Genomic DNA, 14,890 nt, shown 5'->3' with positions numbered 1-14,890 from the left:
GAGATTTGGGGCCCAGAAATGCGTCATTCTTCCCCCAAGAAGGTTTAATTCTCCCTTGGTTGGAAAATGTTAGAGCATTTCCATTTTTCAGTGACGTGGTTGCTCTGAATCAGCCCAAACTGTATAATAAACAAAAGAAATGTATGAATACACTGGCTTTTCTCAATTTAATACTCCATTCCTGTTCCAGCCAAGAGAAAGCACTCCATCCCAGTGGAGGGGACCAGGGGGAGAGCCAGGGCTCAGGGAAGCTGGACCAGCCCTTAGCCACAGGGAGCACAGGAGCCTGTGGTGGGTGCCTTCTCCCAGATCACACAACAGTGAGGGGCAGGTTGAGCACCCAGGCCTTGGACTTCTGAACTGGCTTTTTCCTTTTAAGCTGAGCAACTCGCACCAAGGCACATAGCTATCAAATGGCAGAGCAGGACAGGAATCAGTCTGACTCCAGGGTCCATGCTCTGTCTTTGCAATATCTTCTGAGTAGAACAGAATGCCCAGGCAGCAAGGAGAGTCAACAGCAATGGAGTCCAACACAGCCTGGCGGGAGTCCTGGGCTCCCTCCTTTCATCTCCTTGCCAGTCTCCCCCACAGCCTGCAAGTTCCTTGAGGTCAGACAAGTGCCTGGTCATCTCTATATCTGCAGCGCCCACCACAGGGAAAAATACTCAAGAAGCATAGTGCATGGTTGTTGATTCACTCATTAGTTCATTAGACAAGTGTTATTGAGTATCTACTATATGCCAGGCACTTGGCTAGATGCTGACAACCCGGAATTGAATGTCAACAGAGTGCTGATGCTGCTTTACCATCCTTTGGAAAATAAAGAGACAGTGAATATGTGCAGATGACAATATAGTGAGCTCCAGGGAGAGAAGGGGCAGAGCAAGGGAGAGCAAGGTGGTGTGCTGGGACGGGCGGGGTCGGGCGGGTGGGCCTTTCTAAGGGGGTGACATGTAAGTTTTGAGATCCACAGAAAGAGGAGGAGGACGAGGTGTAAGATACAGGGGAAGCATGTTCCAGGTGGAAGGGACAGCAGGTGTGGAGGTCCTGAGCTGAGGGAGGGTGTGGCCTGCCTAGGGGACCAAGGCCCTCAGAACTGGAATGAATGTGACATGAAATGGGGGTGGAGTGGATAGGAAGCAGCAGATCATATGGGGCTTCCTAGGCCAGGTAAATGATTTTAGGGTTTATTTTATTTTTATTGGTATTGGGGATTGAACTCAGGGGCACTTGACCACTGAGCCACATCCCCAGCCCTATTTTGTATTTTATTTAGAGACAGGGTCTCGCTGAGTTTCTTAGCACCTCTCCATTGCTGAGGTTGTCTTTAAACTTGCGATCCTCCTGTCTCAGCCTCCTGAGCTGTTGGGATTATAGGCATGGACCACTGCGCCCAGCTTAGGGTTTATTTTAAATACATGGAAGCTACTGAAGGCAAATACTGAGTTCATTCTGCCACTGGGTGGAGAACAGATGGGGCAGAGCAGTGGGGGACAAGAACCTAGGTGAGATTACTGTGGAGTCAGGACATGAAAGAGAGAGCCCTGGACCCACAGGGAGGGATGAGCTGAGCTGAAGTTGCTATTGCCTGACTGTGGGGTACAGAGAGGGGTGACCAAGGGCCTGGGCACAAGGAGCTGCCTTTAGTGACAGCAAAAAACAGAAGGAACTGGTCTGCTGGGTAAAATCTCAAGTTGGTGACACTAAACTTAAAATGCTTGTGAAACATCCATGTGGAGATGTCAAATATGTAGCTGGTTAATCAAGTGTGGAGCTCACATTCCTAACCTAAGAGCCCTGGGTCAGGGGTGGCATATTGAAGCCATGAGGTTAGAGCAGGAAAGGCCTGAGAGGCTGCAACATGTCAAGGCTGAGCAGAGGAAGAGAAGCTGAGGGGCAGAAGCCAGGGGAGGGCAAGGCCACTGGCAGAATATCCCAGGAGGGTAAGAGGGACCAACAATATGAACTGCTGATGGAGAAGTCATGCAGAACAGGAACTGAAATTGTCCTTTGGAATTAGCAACATGGAGGTCACTGATGAACTTGACAAATTCACCAGTTCCATGAATGACTCCAAGGATGCACAAAGAGGAGACAATAACCAGAGCAGGATGAGGAGTCAGAGGAGGAGTCCTGAAGGAGGTGGCTTTCAGCAGAGTTTAGAAGACTCAATCAGAGATCTGAATGCTGCCTACAAGAGCCTCCCAGTAGGAGCACAAGGTACCACTGAGGAGCCCCTAGCCTGGGAGCTTCATTCCCACCTTACAAGAGAGGGCGGAGGAGCTGGCTCACTACTCAACAGCAAGGGAGCCCGGAGGCTGTCCTCGGGGGATAGAGCCGCCCCCCCCCACCCCACCTGTTTCTCACCTGGAGACCACCAGTGGTAGGATCAGCATCTTCAACATCCTCATCAAGAGCTCTCCAGGGAACTGGAAGTAACTAATTTCCTGAAAACACAGCAAGAGCTAGAGTTATAGCAGGTGGCACAGACTTCTTGGTCGCTCAGTTCTTTGCCATCTGCAAAGCGCTATCACATCTGCACCCTCCTGTCTTGCACACAGGCTGCAGAGTCCAGGGAGAAAGAATGGGTTTTGGAGCCAAACAGACCTGGGTTCCAATCCCAGCAACTCCCCTTCATAACCAGCTGTGTGACCTTAAGCAGGTGACCTCACCCAAGTTTTCCCCTGTAACATGAAAATGATAACTGTTAGTTGCTGAGCAGGCTGAATGAATGTTAGCTGCAGGGTAGCCTGGACACTCGACCCCCATCCATCTGGTTCCTTATCACTTGTTTGCCTCAAGGCTGGACACTCAACCCCACTCGAGGCTGAACACTTGACCCCCACCTGTCTGGTCCAATGGAAATCCACATCTGGCCCCTGCCCGGTCTGCCTGAAGGCAGAAGATGACACCCTTAGCAACTACTGCATGATCCAATCACTGTATGACAATAAGGCAGCTTGCAGACCCAGAGACCCCATTAGATTTTGGCTGCAGGGCCCCCCCAACTCGCTTGCTCTCTTCCTCCCTCTCTCTCTCTCTCTCTCTCTCTCTCTCTCTCTCTCTCTCTCTCTCCTCTTCCTTCCCTGTTAATCAGACACAACTGCAATAAAGATCTCTTGGTTGCTCCGAGTGTAGTGGTCACTTTCCTTTCAATAACTACCTCAGATGGTTACTGGGAGGCTCAGTGAGAGAATGCACATAAGTACTTAGCACAGCACCTGGATGAGCAAATGTTCAGTACTCCCAGTAAACAACATCTCTCCCCATTGACTCTGTTCGCCAGCCTATCTGATCCATGGTGTAGAATCCATCTTCAACAGCAGACGTAAGTGGCAAGAGGGCAGGGCTGAGCATTGTTCCTGCAACCCACACTGTGATGGGAATCATACTGGGGACCCCAAAATAAATTAGGAATGGTTCCTGCCCAAGTCCCCAGTTTCGTTTATGAGAAGAAGGACTTATAAGCAGACCACTGCCCTCCTGAGAGAAAGTTTCTCCACTTGTGCTGGTCCACTCTCTAGCCTTTCCCTCCAAATGCCGAGAAAGGACCTGATTGGATGGTGAGACACCAATCAGCATCAAAGGTCCCCACTAGGCAGAGTTCTAGCATCCGCCCCTTCATCAGCTGTGGGCTCAGGCCTATCCCCAGATCTTTCCAGGGTCCCAAATCTTTGCCCCATCTGCTCTCCTGATGACAAATCACAGGAGTAAATCCCTGAAGCAGATGCAGAAGGGACCACCAAGCCCAGATAAATTTGACTTTGAGATAATAATAATCCATTCTTTACTTGTTCTAAAACATGATTTATTGTTTATCTAAAAGTCTAACTTAATGGGGTGTGCTGTTTCTCAGGTTTAAATTTAATTCAATTTTGCTATTTCTGGCAACCCTGGCTTGGGGCCCTTTCTCCAGCGGGTGAGGCTGTGGGTGAGGCAGACAAATGGACTTTCAAACACCATCCAAGTTACATTTTTGTGCTTGCAACCATTTCTAAAATATCAGTGCCAAACATGAGGATCTGTTAATGGTCTGATGCTTTTTAAAGCCTCAAATCATAGGATTTTGATGCTCCAAGGGGCTTTAAAGATCTCGTCCAGGCCACTCATTCTGTAGAGGAAGAAACTGAACCAGGAGGGGGAGGTGACTTGTTCATGGAGTGACAGAGAGGACAGAGAATCAGGCTTCCTAGTTTCATTCTACTATTTCCAATGCACCTGGAAAATTGGCTTTGTAAAGAAGTATACCCATTGCATCTATATATTTTAGATTAATTATAATCCACATGTGCATTTTTTTCTATACATTGAATAGTGCTGTAATTATAAAAGGTAGCCTCTTCCTCCCCTCTCTATCTCCACCCCTCAACTTCTCAGGAAGGAACACCTTCAACTTCTCTGTTTCCCCTAGTATGACTATTTCTAGCTAATGTGGTTACAATGCCGTTTCTCATGTTACCAGTTTGACATCTATTAACTTCCCTGCCATGATGATGAGGACTTCGTCCCCACCTGCTCTGTTCCTCTTCCCATTTCACCATTATTCGTATGTCAATTTTCGGGTGAATCAGTAGTCGAGATTTACAAAATTTTGACCATCAAATATGTTCACTGCTGAGCCAAGTAATGTGCTCCAGCCTGGCCTTCTCATCTGTTAGACCTTTATTTTCCTCCTGAAGTTAGTAATTCACTGATGTTTCATTTGCTTTGAAATGAAAAATTTCAAAATGATTTTTCATTTGATGAACTACTCATCAATTTCTTCCAAATGTTCGAACTTGTCTATTAAAATGTCTGGTAGTAGGGGCTGGGGCTGGGGCTCAGTGATAGGGCACTTGCCTGGCATGTGTGAGGCACTGGCATGTGTGAGGCATCGCATATGAATAAATAAATAAGTTAATTAATTAAGGTCTATTAGCAACTAAAAAATATTTTTTAAATGTCTAATAATAGCATTTTCTATGCACGCAGTTACCTCGGTTTCCTTTACCCCTCCGACAGCTCTCTGCCTTCCCATCCCAGTTTGGACAGCCTGCTGTCTAGGCCCAGAGGCTGTCATGGGCCTCTTCTGGCTGTCATTCTGGGACTTTATCCTGCATAGGATCCCTGTTTCCTGGGTCCGTTGTTTAGTTTATTTTCTTGTTTTCATGGAACATCTCCTTTGGTAGCTGAGAAAGACTGGGAGGAAGGGAAACTTGTGAATCTTTACATGCAGCCTGGTCATTGGTAAGGTTCTCAGTGGAAAATAATCTCTGCTCCCAATGTTGAAGGCATTTCTCCTTTGTCTTTAACTTCCAGTGTTGCTTAAGATGTTCAAAGCCATTCTTATGTCTCCTGCTCCTTACATGAGAACTGTTCTTATTCCCTTGGAACTGTTTAAAGACTGTTTATCTTCACTTTTCAGTAATTTCATGGTGACGTGTGATAGTATGTGATGGAATTTTCTTTTCTTCTCTTTCTTGTGCTATGCCTCCTTGACACTGAGAAACTTGGAGTATTCTCTGCAATTTTTTTTCTTTCCTCCATTTTTACTGTTAACACTCTTTAAAATTGGCACGTTGGGCATTCCACTTTGATTCTATTTCCTTTTTCTATTTTCATCTTTTTGTTTTACTTTCTGAGTGATTTCTACAACTGTGTCCCAATTATTGACATTTTTTAATCTTGGTTATTCTATTTTTTTATTTCCCAAAGCTCTTTCTTATTCTCCAATGGTTTGTTCCTTCTTTTTAGCATCCCATTCTGCTTTCTGCCTGTTTGTTTTTGTGGTGTGGGGGGCTGAACCATGAGCCCCACTCCCAGCCCCCATATTCTGTTCTGTTTTATGGTAACTATATCTTTTCTCAGGTCACCAAAGATCTTAAGATTTCAAAAGTTGTATTCTACTCCCTGCATTGTCTTTGCTTCTTTTTGAGAAAAGAAGATTTATTTTTCTCTTTGTTTAGTTTCTTTTACATTTGCAGCTGCTTTCCTTAAAGTTCTGGTGACTTTGGCTTTCTGCTCACATTAAGAGTAAAGCACTGGCAGGAAAGATGATGGAGTGAGATGGACACCATTACCCTAGGTACATGTATGACTGCACATAGGATGTGATGCTACATCGTGTACAACCAGAAATATGTAAAGATGTGCTGCGGTTGTGTACAGTGAATCAAAATGCATTCTGCTGTCATATATACCTAATTAAAATAAATAAATACATTTAACAATAAAAAAAGAGTAAAGCATTGAACTTAGATGTATGTATGGGGCTTGTCAACTGATTGCCCTGTGGGCAGGCTAATGGGTGCAACCTGGCTTTTTAACTGGAGATGGGTAGAGTGGAAATTCTTTTCTATCAGGATTTGGAGATCTTTGCTCCAAGCCTTCAGTGAGTTCTCTTCCTCCTACTATAGAAGGAGACTGTGGACAGAAATCTAGTGCAGGTGTCTGTTAATTTGTTTGAAGCCTGTGCCTTACCACTGTCCCTTTCCCCAACACATGCAGGTGGGTCTGATGTCCCTAAGTCAAGCTTCTGTTTCTTTGGACAGGCAGGAGGTAGAGGCAGGAGGATGGAGAGTCCTCTGGCCACCATGAACTGGAGGGGCCCTTGGGGTCTCATTACTCTAATTACAAAATTCTAGCCAATGTCCCTACTTTCAACTCCATACCTCACCTGGGCCTAGAACACACTGTGCACCTCCAAATCCAGAGCACTTCTGGAGTTCTGCAGGACAAGCTGCTTGGTCTCCACTTCTATAGACATTAAGATGTTGGCTTTCTGCACATTACTAAACGAGATCATTCAACTCCATCCTCTTCCCACATGGCCGAATTTGATGCAGTCTCTCTGCTTCCTTTCTCAGCTATCTGCTTTTATATCCCCTTTGTTTGGGGTGGTTCATAGCCTCTAAAAATTCCATTATTATAATTTCCAGGAAGGAGAGGAAAATGAATGTAATTGTAATTCCCCGTTAACTGGTTTAACTGGAAGTCTCAAAACAGTCCATATTTTTTTTTACTAGCTATTCATATCCAAAGGTAAAAATCATATAATTTTGTAAGTTTCTTTTCACAAATAGAACATTATACCATGTTCTAAATTGTTTATGATTTTTGCCTGTTGCATAAGCTTACAAAATTACACGGGTTTAGTTTCTGAGTCACAAGCAAAGAGATCAAACAGAGAAATCCTGGATTTCAAAGTAAGATGCTAAGAAAGCCAATTCCTGCCAAGTAATTGTTCTAAGACTTCACATCCTTCCTTCAGTTTATCTGGCAGGTTAATACAGACGGGAACATATTTGCATGTCCAAACAGATGGGAAAGGCAGCTCTAGCATAGGAGGCCCCAGATGGGTTTGGCTTTTAATAATAGGCATTCCAATTTGTTTTCACAAAATGATCTTCCTTCAGGAAATGTGTATTTGTTGCTGGGGAAAATCAAAAGAGAGCAGATTGCAAATTGTGCCATCGCTGGTTTAACACTGACAAAACCTCTACTCCCCACGCCTAGCACTGCGTGTGGCTCACATTTTAGTTCAAGAGAACTCATGAGTTGTTCGGTTATTGCAGTCTATTGGGGGAAACAGACACTGATGGCTCTGAGCAAGCAACCAGCAGCTGGCCTGCCGAGGACAAGGCTGCAAGGTGTGATCCCAGGATGGACTGTACTACAGACAGAGACAGTTCTAGAAGACTTTCTAGAAGATACAGAATATGGGGTGGGGTTCCTGATGTAGGCAGGACTTTGACAGGTAGATGAGGAAAGGAAGGTAAAGTAAAATTCAGTCTGCACTTTCTATACGCTGGATGCTGGTGAATCCTCTTCACTCTTTACAGTAATTCAATTCTAGAAGATATAGACCTCCTCCCACTCCATTTACAGATAGGGAATCAAGACAGAGAGGAGAGGATTTGATTTTTTTTATTGTAGATGGACACCATACCTTAATTTTATTAGTTTATTTTTATGTGGTGCTGAGGATCAAACCCAGTGCCTCACGTGTGCTAGGAAAGTGCTCTGCCATGGAGCCATAACCCCATCCCCAAGAGGAGAAAGGATTTTTTCCCAGCCATTTATTAGCAGAGTTAGAGTTCAAGTTCCTCTGTCTCCAGAGTGCACGGCTTTCCTTAGTCATTTCTTGAGGTTGACCAGGTTGTTCTAGTGACAGAGGCCCAGTGCCTGGAGAGATGGCATTTTCTTCTTTCTTTCCTTTTTTTTTTTTTTTTTTTTGGACTGGGGATTGAACCCAGGGGTGCTTAAATACTGAGCTACATCCCCAGCCCTTTTCATTTTTTTTTGACACAGAGTCTCACTAAGTTGCTGAGGATGAACTTGAACTTGGGATCCTCCTGCCTCAGTCTCCTGGGTCACCACTACATAGGTGTGCCACTGCACCCTGATGGCATTTACCTGTTAATGGAAAACAAAATCTGATGCCTGGATCCCAGTTGTAGAGAGAGTATTAGTATCAGTGAGCTGCAGGAAGAGGAATCTTATCAGGACTCTTCCAGGAGCCCCTTGACCATAACTCTCTCTTTGGCCAAACAGTAGACAGCTCCCTCTAGGCCCTCTATTCACTGAAGCCTTGTTTTGGGGCCTTTTCTTCAATTTGCATAGCACAGTTTTAACCAAAATTCTGGCAACTCAGCTTAGTGAAAATCCCTCAACCCTCAAATCCACCCCCACTTTGGGTATCTGGTCACCCTGGCCTGCCTTCAGGCACACTTCCCCACCTTTGATGTCTCCTCTTAGTAATTTCGGGGGGGGGGTCCCTTTGCTAGCTATTTGGCTATAAATCCCCAGATGTCTTTGTTGTATTCGGAGTTGAGTTCTTTCTGTCTCTCTAGGAAGTCTTGACATCTGTCACAATAGTATTCAGTCTTCCTTACTATTTGAACAAATGTCAGAATAATTCCTTCTCTAAAACCATGTGAGTGTCCTCCCTTCTCTCACAGGAGCTGGAGCTTGAGAGGGAAGGAAGGAGTCAATGCATCTTCCCCATGGCCGTTATCCAGACTGGAAACCTGAGGCCCCCCTTGCTTCCGTCTCCCAACCCCATCTCTAAGCAGCCACTGCTCCCTGAAACCTCCTCTGTTAGGAACAGTTCTCATATCTGCCCCCTTCATCCAAATATCAGACCCCACCCCTACAACTGCCCCCCCCCCCCGTGATCCCTGTCTACCCCTTTACCCCCCCTCCTCTTCCTGGCAACCGGGCATTTCTCCAAAGCTCAGAACTATCTGCTTCATTTTTCTGTTCATAGTCTTCTCATGCTTGCCCCAAGTCCTGATCTAGCGCCAGCCCTCTGACCCTGCGGACCCTGTCTCCCACTGTACGTTGCTGCTCACCTGAAGTCTTCCACAGCCCTGTGCGTGGCTCCTGCTGTGACTGCTGCCTACAAATCCCTTCCTGGACCTCTAGTCATTGGGCTGCCTATAGGAGCTGAGTGCTGAGCTCTTATGAGACTCCCCTGTCTCCTCCACCAGAGCGCTAAGGCCCCCCAGTCATCCCAACAGGGCGTCCTCGCCTCCTAGTCACCTGGCTGTGCCAGATTTTTTGTTATTTTCTCTCTCCTCAGCCATTTTTCTGTGTCTCCTCTAGTCCTGCCAGGCATTTATCACACCCATGTTACAGAGGAGAAAACGGGGACCCAGACAGGCAGAGTGACTCACTGGCAATCATGTCATGGGGAGCTCCAGATCCCTCCAGCCTGCACACTCCTCCTACAGGGACCCTGAGGTGCTCTGGGCGGCTCACCTGTGGGGAGAGGCGCTGGGTCCTCAGAAAGAAGCCAAGGAGGCAGCCTACGATGACAGACAGCACAGACAGAATGAGCAGCCCATTCCGCCTGCACACGTCTCTCCCTCGCGCCAGGAAGGCACTCAGCACCATGGTGAGCGGGGCCTTCTGGCACGGGGCACAGCACCATTCCATGCATGTGAGACTGGCCAGGGCACAGGGTCCGGGCTGCACACGGGCTCCTTGGCACGCAGGTTGTCGGAGTTGCTAAGCACCAGTTGCTGGCCCCACAGCCATGGCCTGGGTGGCCGCTTGGGAGGGAAGCCACAATCCTATTACCAGCCGCATCATTAGGAACAAGGGATCAGATTAGGGCCTGGGAAATTAGAGCAGGCCACGTGGTCTGGGAGTTCAGCCTCAAAGCCGAGAGCTCCTCTAGAACTGCGGAGTGATGGGAGGAGGAAGAAGAGGAACATCTGCTTGGCTGGTTTGATTTTTACCCATTACTTCATTCCAGAAGGAACCGAAAGCAAGACCATAAGATGCCAGCAGTCACCAACATTAATTAGACATTTACTGGACACTGGGTGTCATTCTGGAAGCACACTACTCATATTGACATATTTAATTCTAACACCAGTCCCAAGGGAAAAGAACTATTAATATACCATTTAATACATGAAGAGCCAGAGGGGATGAGGAGCCAGTGAGCACTGGGAGCGAGGCCTGTTCTGCTGCTTTATCTACACGATTCATGGGAACTCCTCCCAATTACCCTCAGATCCCCACCTTCGTGTCACTGAAAAGGGAGACTGGGACTCCAGGAGCCAGAGTGCCCTGGTCATGGTCACAGAGCTAGCACGTGATGAAATGAAGTTCAGTTTCTACCCATGAACAGGTAGATGGGGCTCCGGGCACTTAGTACTGTGAGAAATGTAGCTTTGAGTTCAAGGGACCCGACTTCAGCTCTGAGCCCGGGGCCACCACCCACTGCAAAGCCAAGGAAGGATGCACCTTCTTCAGGGCCCTTTAACCTAGAGCTGCTCCCACTGCGGGATTTGCGTACCTGTTAATTTTAAAGATGACAGAGCTAGGAGGTCTGTATGCAAGACCCAGTTCTGCTACTTACTAGCTGTTAGCCCTGGATGAGGCATTTCCTCCCACCCATAGAGATGAATTTTCCTAGGGCTGGTGCAAAATTCTGTACCGAGAGTATCTGGAAAAGCCGTGGTGAACGCCTGCGTGCTGAACAGGGGCCAGGGGGGTTAGGATCATCGTTATCACACCGCTTTCTAAAGAAAGATTTTCTTTGTAAAGTTTCTTGTGGTCTGTCATGTCATTAAAACCAGAGGAATTAATCCTCTGGCTAATTTCATCAGGAATCTGCAATCCCATTAGGGGTAGTCAGGTGGCAGCAGTGGAGGAGGGGATGTGACAGGCTTGAGTGTGGGGTGTGAGCAGGGCCTGCCTCCTGCTGACAAGGGGGTGGGGCCAAGGGTCTGCAGCAGAAGGACAGAGGGGTCTGGGGCACAGGCTCCCAGGCCACAGGAAGGAGACAAGAAGGAGACACTAGAACTCTGCCGATTGCCATCAGCTTATGGTCTTGCCCTTTTGAGAATGAGGGAAATGGGCTACAGGCCTCCTAAGGAGTCCAGTAGATCAACCTTCTGAAGTCCCTGTTCTTTGCAGTCACTGGAGGTGGGGGATGGAGAGAGGAGTGGGGGACCGGAGGATTCAAGTCTGAGAGACCCCAACCAACTGCAAGACCCCAATCCTCCAAGGCCACCTCCTTTCCCAGCCTTCCACACATTGCCCATGCTATTCCCTCTACCTAGAATGTCCTTCATGAAAGAAAAGTGACCACAACACTTGGAGCAACCAAAAGATCTTTATTGCAGCAGTGCAACAAAGAGAAAAGAAAGAAGGATAGAAGGAGAGAGAGAGAGAGAGAGAGAGAGAGAGAGAGAGAGAGAGAAAAGAGAAGAGGAGAGATGAAGAGGGAGAGAGCAAGAGCAAGAGAGAGACAGAGAGTGCACGCAAGAAAGACAAAGAGAGCAAGAGAGAGAGAGCAAGAGAGAGGGGGGCCTGGCAGGAGGGAGTTTTTATAGCCCAAATCTAATGGGGCCTCTGGGTCTGCAAGCTGCCTTGTTGGCCCAAGGGGGGGTTAAGTGTTCAGCCTTGAGTGGGGTTGAATGTTCAGACTTGAGGCAAACAGGTGGTAAAGGACCAGATAGAGGGGGGTTTGAGTGCATGGGCTATCTTGCAGCCAACATCTGTTCAGCCTGCCCTGCAGACAACACAGTTCAGCCTGCTCTGCACCCAACACTTCACTGTTACGAAAGTCACAGGTCAGATGTGCCCTTCCTTGAAGCCTTCCCTGACTATCCTGGATCCACACCCCTCTCTTTCCTCCACTTCAGGCCTTTCCACAGTCACCAGCCAGGGATTAGCCCCAGATCCTCGTTAAGTGGTTCTGACATCAGAATAATAATCAATGAGAATAAAACCAGTCTATATGTGTCACCATGTCATTTGAAAACTCCTTGGTGGAGAATCCCCACAGCTGGAGGGTGTGTTGGTAGTTGGGTGTTTGGAGGCGTCCCAGGGAGCAGAGGGTTATCCTTCAGAGCAGCCAACACTGACGGGCAGCAGTACACCTGAGCTGCGGACATGTATATGAGTGGGCAGGAGATAAGCAGTGCTGTGGAAAGTGAGACCCTCCCCCCCAAAAAATAAAAAAGTGAGGCCCAGTCACAAAGCATTAGGGGCAGCTGCCCAGCGAGAAGCTAGGGCTCCCAGGCCTGCTACCCTGAGCGGAGTGCTGTGGGAGAGAGCAGGGCGCCTGGTCAGCTAATGATTAATGACTGACGATTCCCCAGGGCCCATAGAGGGTGGCAACTCTGTCTGGGGAGGAGGGTGCAGGAAGGCTTCCCAGAGAGAGGTCATTTAGTGGGAGACTCAGGGAGTCTGCGGCGGGTTGGAGGATGCTGGTCAAGGTCTGGTGAGAGGAGAGGGATCCAGGCTGGAGGTAGGAGAGCAGAGCCCTCTGGGACCAGCAAGAGATCAGGGAGCTGGAGTGGCCAGCAGGTCCTGGGACCTCACCCCTGCCACTGTGTGTCACAATGTGTTTGGGTCGAGCCATCTGAACTCCTAGCTGGTTTATAGAGAGCTCCAGGTTTATTGGCTGCTTTCCAGAGACATCCCAGAGGCGCCTTAATCTCCATGACATGTCTCCCCAGCACAGAAAGGCTGGGCCCTTTTGGGAAGGCTTTCTGTGGGCAGTTAATCCAGCTGGGTGTGGATTCTTGTTAGCCTTACTCACCCTGGGGCTGATCTGACCCCTGCAGAGGGCTGGTCCTTTCCCAGATTGGTCTTTGAGGATGGAGCAAGTGACTTTCACACATACTGCCTTCCTCCTTCCCCTCCCCGCGCCTCCTGTCCAGATGTATCACTTATGGAAGTCAGGCCTGAGCACCCAAGGAACCACTCAGCTTCTGTGTGCTGAGCACTCACCCTGGGCCAGTCTGAGTATCGAACACTTTCACACATGCACCAGTGCCAGGGAGCCACACGAGTCACAGCCACAAGTGTTCACTGGATCCGTCAAGGGTCAGGGTTACAGAATTCAGGGCACAGGTTCTGGATCTGTGAGATTTATCTCAAATTGAATAAGAGTTTAGAAAGTTTAAAATTAACTTCCTCAGTTGCACTAGTCACAATTTCAAGGGCTCAATAGACACTGTAACTAGTAGTGGTCACCATACTATATAGTGCAGTTACACAACATTTCTATGGTTACAGAAAGTTCTACTGAACCTTCTATGGTGGCACTGAGCTAAATCCAAATCACAGCTCCTCTTGGAAATTGTGTGACTTTTCCCAAATTAGTGAACCTCTCTGAAACTTTCTTGCATCTATAAAAGCCCATATTTTTTACATTGTATCATACTCCCTCCTGCTTGAGGAGCAAAGTGTAATGTTGAAACCCCCAGCGAGTTCAAATTAAGTTTCCAAATTTGTTAGGACTCTTGTTAGCAAGTTACAGGAAATTAAACCAGGTGGAGCAGGTAAAAAGGGAATTTATAAGCAGGGCTGACTACATGCCCAGATGGACATGTGCAGGCATGGCCCAGGGTGTCTTTGTTCACAAAGCAGGAAAAAGTGCATTAAGCTATCACAGCTTCTTAACTTATCATGTTTTTTTAATTTGCTATTTAATGTCATCCTTAAGTAAATAAAAGTAATATGTTAAATTGTTAGTATGAATTATTAGCATGAATGTTGCTGTTCATCTTTATATTATGCAATGTCAGTTTTAACCCAATTGTTATGGTTTGTGGGATGCCACCATGAATTATTTGAGCTCATTTAAGCGTCTTCACTCAGCCTTGAGCCGCGGAGATTTAGGTTTGGCACTGCAAACTATTTTGTGACTCCTCCCACTTAATGGATTGCATCATGCCCATGACCACAGAGGTCTTTGTTTGGCTAGGGAGATGCTCTTGTAGCTCCGGAGTTGGGGTTACTTATTGGAAACTGTACAGCCCACCTCCTACCTTATTTGGCAAAGAACATTCCATGGGAAACCTTTGATGCTTCCCCTGTAAAAATAAAGCAAGTGCGGGCTCTCTTGCTCTTTCCAATGTGAAACTTGACCCCTAAGATCGGAGCCATCCTGCCCCCTGCTTTCTAAAATTACTTCCTGTGTCCTGTGGTTTCTTTGCCATTTTCTCTTCTTAGCTTTATTTCACAACCCAAATTCCACCGCCCACACGGGACGTGGGTGAGAATGGTTTAGATATGAGGTATCCCCCAAATCTCCTGTGTTCATGCAGGAATGTTCAGACGTGAAATGACTGGATTGTGAGAGCTGGAACCTAACCAGTCCATACTGGTGTGAATGCACTGACTTGGTGATCACCGTAGGCAGATGGCGTATGCCTAGAGGAGGTGGGTCCCAGGGATGTGCCCTGGAAGGGTGCATCTTCCTTGTGGCCCCTTCCCTGCTTCCTCTCCCCCTCCCCCTTTCCCTGATCCCACCATGAACGGAGCAGCTTTCCTCTGCCGGGCCCTTCTCCCAAGATGTGCTACCTCATCTTGGGCCCAGAGCAATGGAGTCAGCCATCCAAGGACTGAGACCTCTGAAACCATGAGTCCGAAATAAAAT

At 47.5% G+C, this 14,890-nt stretch overlaps 1 protein-coding gene across 1 annotated transcript in view; it reads right to left on the bottom strand.

Annotated features, from left to right (window-relative positions):
* Nucleotides 1-10,048, bottom strand: part of SLC1A7 (solute carrier family 1 member 7) — a 43,915-nt gene extending 33,867 nt beyond the window's left edge. The window contains exons 1-2 of the mRNA XM_081308923.1: nucleotides 9,742-10,048; nucleotides 2,368-2,447 (exon numbers count right to left, since the gene is read on the bottom strand). Of these exons, the coding sequence (XP_081165049.1) occupies nucleotides 2,368-2,447; nucleotides 9,742-9,918 (257 nt within the window). The 5' untranslated portion in view covers nucleotides 9,919-10,048. The remainder of the gene's footprint in view (nucleotides 1-2,367; nucleotides 2,448-9,741) is intronic.
* Between the last annotated feature and the right edge of the window lie 4,842 nt (nucleotides 10,049-14,890).

This window comes from Spermophilus citellus (genome assembly GCF_964194105.1).
Source record: "Spermophilus citellus genome assembly, chromosome: 9".
In the NCBI taxonomy this organism is placed as follows: Eukaryota; Metazoa; Chordata; class Mammalia; order Rodentia; family Sciuridae; genus Spermophilus; species Spermophilus citellus.
This window is presented reverse-complemented; position numbering and strand designations above follow the sequence as displayed.